The sequence below is a fragment of the Macadamia integrifolia genome, chromosome 10 (genome assembly GCF_013358625.1).
Source record: "Macadamia integrifolia cultivar HAES 741 chromosome 10, SCU_Mint_v3, whole genome shotgun sequence".
Taxonomy (NCBI): Eukaryota; Viridiplantae; Streptophyta; class Magnoliopsida; order Proteales; family Proteaceae; genus Macadamia; species Macadamia integrifolia.
In genome coordinates, this window is record NC_056566.1 from 1522540 (window position 1) to 1528758 (window position 6219).

At 44.6% G+C, this 6219-nt stretch overlaps 1 protein-coding gene across 1 annotated transcript in view; it reads left to right on the forward strand.

Annotated features, from left to right (window-relative positions):
* Positions 1-3231: 3231 nt before the first annotated feature.
* Positions 3232-6219, forward strand: part of LOC122090531 — a 9363-nt gene continuing 6375 nt past the window's right edge. Inside the window, exons 1-2 of the mRNA XM_042660163.1 lie at positions 3232-4124; positions 4382-4437. Of these exons, the coding sequence (XP_042516097.1) occupies positions 3359-4124; positions 4382-4437 (822 nt within the window). The 5' untranslated portion in view covers positions 3232-3358. The remainder of the gene's footprint in view (positions 4125-4381; positions 4438-6219) is intronic.

The following is a 6219-nucleotide window of genomic DNA, read 5'->3' on the forward strand; positions in this document are numbered from 1 at the left end:
CTAAGCTACATATAATTTGCATGATGGCATGGCTAGTCTAGATACAATTTAATGAATGCCAAACAAGCCTTAAAATAAGGCCAAATATCCTCTCCCCACTTACCTATTGGGTACAAAGACTCACGCCCGGTACGGGTGAGATCTGGCACGAGAAACGCGAACTTTGGTGAACCTATCATAAGTGAATGGGGTTAGTATTTCACCACTTTGGGTCAAAACTAACAAGATTTGATGACAAAATCATGTTTAGAATCCTAAAAGAAGGCCGCACGTCCATTTTGGGTCCATTCGGACGTAAAAATCACGATGGGAGCCTCTCGGGTGGGTCAGACAGCCCACCTGTCTTGACCCACCAGTCATGACCGGCGGGCAGGTCGGTCCACCGGTCGGCCCACCGATAGGGGCCCACCAGTGGAGGTTAAGGGCCTGCTAGGACTGGTTGGCAGATTGGCCCGCCGATCGGCCCACCGATAGGGCCCGTCAGTTGGCCCCCTGATAGGGCCCATCGGTTGGCCCCGAGGCCCTGTCCTCTCAGGTGGGTGCCCTCAGGCAGGCCATTTGGCCCACCGGTCTTGGCGGAAAAATGCCATTTTCCCCGAAACCTTCCCCAACCTTTGGGAAAATCAAATGGGGCTTTTCCAAATCCATTTTTCACATATTCAAAGTCTCATAAGATGATTCTAACCTAGATCTAGGTTAGATTTAAGGAATGGAAGCCATTTTACCTTCTTTGCTCAAGAACTCTTTCAAAAACCCCAAAATCACTTCAAATCACCAATGCTTCTCCAACCGTGTAAACACTTCTTCAAATCCTTTAAAATCAACACATAGACCATCTATTAAACCTTAGATTCATCATCTCAAGGGGGATTTACAAGACCTCAAGAAACTCTACCCAAATCAAGGGTTTTACTTGGGTTTGGTGAAAATTTAAGAACATAGCCTTTGCTCACCTCTAAACGTAGATCTCATGTTGGAGATCACTCTTCCGGCATCGGAATGAGAAGATCAAACCTTGGCACCGCTTAAATCCATTTCTTCTTCCTCTTCCTTCCCCTTTCTTCTTCTTCGTTCTCTTTCTCCCTTCTTTTCTCTCTCCTCTTAACTTTTCTCACCAACTATTCAGTGTAATAAATGAGATATGAAAAACATAATAATAGCTATTTATACTTCCTGAAAACCATTAGTAATACATGGGTGGGTCACTCAGGTGGGCGGATGCGCCCACCTGTGACCGCCACCTGAGGGCAAAAAATTGGCCAATAAGTCTAATTTTGATGGAATTCGACTCTCGGCATGAATCTTACTCTCGGCATAAGGTACATTATACGTATGCGCTTTAGGATACGGCTACATACCTGCTTTATCCATACATGGCCTTATGATATGTGCATGTACATGGCTTGGGTACACCCGTCTCCTCTGGCACTGACTCGGACTTGTCTGGCCAACCGGTGTTCAAAGTTACCCTTGCCATCATGGTCATAAAGAACCTGCCTTAACCTTCTCCGGTTCGGGTCCTGCATGGTTAAACCGGGTCAATCGTGTAATTAGACCGGGTTTAAAAAGTAGGGTATCACAATATTTCGCATCGAATTAAATGCTCTAACAGATCGATTCGAACTGCTAGAGCAGGGGGCTGGTGATGAGGCAAAATATGTCCCCTTCCTCAGCATGGTTGAAGCGTGTATGCAAACCTGAATAGGACTGACCCACTACCTCGGCCCTCCATCAGGCCGTGCAGCCACCTTGACCCTCCATCAGGCCATGCTTCCACCTCAGCCCTCCATTAGGCCGTGTTGTCATCTCAGCCCTCTATCAGTCCGTGCTGCCATCTCGGCCCTCCATCAGTCCGCGCTGCCACCTCGGCCCTCCATCAGTCCGCGCTGCCACCTCGGTCGTCCATCAGGCCGTGCTGCCACCTCAGCCCTCCAACAGTCCGTGCTGCCACCTCAGCCCTCCAACAGTCCGTGCTGCCACCTCGGCCCTCCATCAGGCCGTGCTGTCACCTCGGCCCTCCATCAGGCCGTGTTGCCACCTCAGCCCTCTAATAGACTGTGGTGCCACCTAGGCCCTCCATCAGGTAGTGCTAACACCTCGGCCCTCCATCAGGCCGTGTTGCCACTTCGGCCCTCCATCAGGCCGTGCTGCCACCTCGGCCCTCCAACAGGCCGTGCTGCCATCTCGGCCCTCCATTAGGCTGTGCTACCACCTCGACCCTTCATCAGGTCGTGCTACCACCTTGGCATCTCATCAGGCTGTGATGCCACCTCGGCATCTCATCAGGCCGTGATGCCACCTCGACATCTCATCAGGCCGTGTTACCACCTCGGCATCTCATCAGGCCGTGCTGCCACATTGGCCCTCCATTAGGCCGTGCTGCCACCTCGGCCCTCCATCAGCTGGTGCTGCCACCTCGGCCCTCCATCAGCTGGTGCTGCCACCTCGGCCCTTTATCAGGCTGTGCTATCAATCACCTCGGCTCAACCAACCTATCACCTCGGCTCGGCACGGTCAAGTAATGCACTCGAAAACGTGCACACATCTACTCCTATATTCAAGGGACGTGATCCCTGATCATGGGGGCAGGACTCTATCCACCACACGTCATCAGATACGTCCACCTCTCTCACGACTTGCACCTCCTAGATCAATGGAGAATATTCTTAGAATTTGCTTTGGAACCCAGAATATTCTTAGAATCACAGTGCCATTCCCCTCAAGGACTCTACTTCTAAACTGGACTCTCCACAAACGCCCCTCCTTCTCTCTCCATCAGCAGCCTATAAATACCAAGGTAAGCCTCCATCATAGGGGATCGAGGACTCACTTCTTCTTTTACTGGAAAAGCTCTCTTGAGCATCTGCTATGGAAAGATCTGACTTAGGCATCGGAGAGTCCCTCGTCGGATTAGCCTGGCTCTCCCCTGTCATCTCTTCTGTGCAGGTCGGCCGGAGCACCAGGAAATGCAGGGAAGGTCATCCGGTTAATTTTTACCGCATCAGGTACAGTTAAGTTTTGATTTCTACCAGTTCTATAAAACCCCTAACCCATAAGGATTTGGAGACAGAAAGAGAGACAGAACTATCACTGGTCCCTGGGGCTGGAGAGGATCCTAATCCAACCCATATCCAAGCCATAAGGGTGCTGCTTGGTTCGGTCCAGGTTGAACCTGTCGTTTAGACCGGTAGTACCCTACAATCGATAAGAACTACCGAGACGCCGTCATGACAAACTGAAACGTCACGTTTGAGTCGTTGCAGTTATGGTTACGAGAAGCAAGATCTAAGCTGCAGAAGCGTAAAATCACTGGCCACTTTTGATTCTTGCTCTCTCTCTCTCTCTCGGTCCGTATGTTATGGATGCAGCATACTTGATGACTTGGCCATCCTCAAGAGCTACATTTTCCTGCTTCAATGGCCAATGGAGTCACCTAAACACCATAAACCTTCGTTCCTTCCACACCTCTTGCTATAACCGTCGTTCCCGGGATCCCAAGAAACGGACGAAACCAACTTCCGATCAGAAACTCGAGATGGTGATCGATCTCGAAGAGATGGCCGATCGAGCTTCAACATCGCTTCAAAGAGTCCTTACCTCATCCGAATTGAAATTCCGCAGATTCGTTTCTTCTGGTAGAGAAGCATTCAGGGACTTGCAGTCTTTGATTATCGTCGATGCCGACCGAAGGGTAGTGATTTCGTGTCGCCGCTCGTCGCTTCAGTTCCTCGCGACTTTCGTTCTTTGGAGTTGGGTTGTTGTTTTTGCTTTTAGGGTTTTGGTGAAGGTAGTAGGATTAGGGTTTCGGTCTGGTTTTGGGTTTGGCTATGGGATGCCTTTGTTTCGGAGGGATCGGAGTCTTGGTGGGAGAGAAGTGTTTGTTGGTAGGAGGAGGCCATTCATGGAGCGGGAGGGGAAGAAGAAGGATATTAGAGTTGCTTCGGTTAATCCTCTGTCACCTGCTCGAGGAAATGTGACGAGAGTTGCAAAGTTAGGGAAGCAGAAGCCGGTTTCAGCTCAGGAGAAGATGAAACTGCCGAGTTGGTGGCCGGTTGAGCTTCCTTCGCCTGCCCTTAGGATGAACAAGCAGGAGTTTCAGAGGGAAGCAGATAGATTAATCCGAGGTATGATAAATAATTGCATATTTGAATTTATGTTTTTCAATTGCAAAGATGTAATCTTTCTTACTTTTGCTGTGATTTAATCTCATTGTTCGAGTTAGGGAAGTGACAGTATTGTTGATTTAATTTTGACTTACTGAACACTTGCTATTGACATTTACATTATTTTGTAGGTAAGACTGCAACTACCCTGTACAGAAACAATTTCATAAATGCTGTGCCTTTTATTCTTTATCACAAGTTATGAAATTGATTTCCAGCAATCTTGGACAATAGAATGAGCGGAGAGGACATTGTGGAAGATGATGTAATTCAAGTCAGTACTTTTATGACCTGTTTGATCTTTGCATACCCGTATATATTTTGACCATGGACCATGTTTATGTAATTTTGTAAAATTTTATATTATATCATTCAGTTACCATGCCTGGTTTGGAAATTGAAAGCATTTCAAAATTGTGGTGGGCATGTAATGGATTTAGGAATTGGCATTGATCGGCTGCATTAGCCACAGCCGATACTGGATCAGTTTACAAAAAAATATTGAGGGAAAATTAGTAATAAAAAAAAGGTATCTTAATCTTCAGGGGCATAAACGTCCAATCCAGCCCGATATGGCAGATACGTATCGGTATTGGTGGTGACCGATCCCTGCACCAACTCCGTGAACTAAATCCCTAGATTTCTGTGACCATTCATGAAATGTACAGGATGTACAATGTTGTGAAGTATTTGTTGAGTGAAAACAAAAACAAAATGTAAGCTCTATAGTTAATAAGTGCAATAATTGTAATTTGAATACTTATTAAGTACTGTAAGTAAACATTTTGAATTAGATTCCTTAGATTTAGTTCAATTTTCCACTGCCATCTGAAATGTTACCATTTCTGTTATTCCATTGGTTCTTTCTTCTAACAATATTTTGCTTTACAACATTTTACATCCAGCCAGACATAATCATAAGAAATTGTGAGTTTTTTCCAACTGTTTAAGAACATAAAGAAAGACAATTAAAATCTGAAAAAGTTGAAAATTGATTTTGCTTCCTTATCTTATCCATATCCACATAGATTATAAGTAGTATCTATCAAGTACATAGTTTTTAAGGCGCTGCTAAGGCGACGCCTTACTAGCGCCTTCGCACTGATGCGGTCTAGAGATGGTAAGGCAGTGCTCCGCCTTACGTGAAATGTCGCCTTGTGGGTTTTTTTTTTTTAAACACATTTTAAAATTACTTGATGAAGATTCCAAATATAGATTTTTTATTGGCAGGTGTATGATTTTATTAACACTTGAGATGTATGGGATCAACTTTACTCCACCAAAAATAACCAAAACAAACAAAACAAAAACACGATTACAAACAGGGTTTGGATTTTGTCAAGGGTTTTAAGAAAGGGTTTTGAGAAGGAATCAAGAAACAAGGAAGAACCACTTATCTAGGCGACCATTTTGCTCCGACAGCGGTGAGTTTGCTCCGGTAGCGGTGAGCTTCATTCTTCATTGACAGGAGTAGAAATATAGTAGATGATCTTAGGGATTAGGCACTCATTTTAGCATCATAGAGGCAAGTATAATAAATACTTGTATTTTTTATGTCTTCTTTTCTTTATTTTTATAATTTTGCTTCATAATTATGTATTTATATTATATGTTAATATGTTATGATGATTGATGATTGATGAAGATGAACTTAGTTTATTCACTTTATTGATTTATTTTTTTGATGAATATCTTACATTGGTTTGAATATGAACTTTTAATATTTATTTAACATATGAGTAATAGGATTCAACTAGGATTTGAGCCAAATAGATTGGTTTTATAAAAAAATTACATATGAACGCTTTAGTCAATAAGGCGACGCTTTATGCCCGCCTTATCGCTAAGGCGCTCTGAAAGACCCTCAAACGCCTCTGTCGCCTTACCGCCTTAAAAACTATGATCAAGTATTTACTTTACCTCTAGTAAGTTACAAGTAATAGATGATCAAGTTCAACTTCAAAATGGTTATATCTTTTGAAAGATAAGAAACCAAAGTAGATTATTGGTTTGAAATTCTGAAAAGCATTGGGTGGGGGTGGGGGTGGGGGTGGGG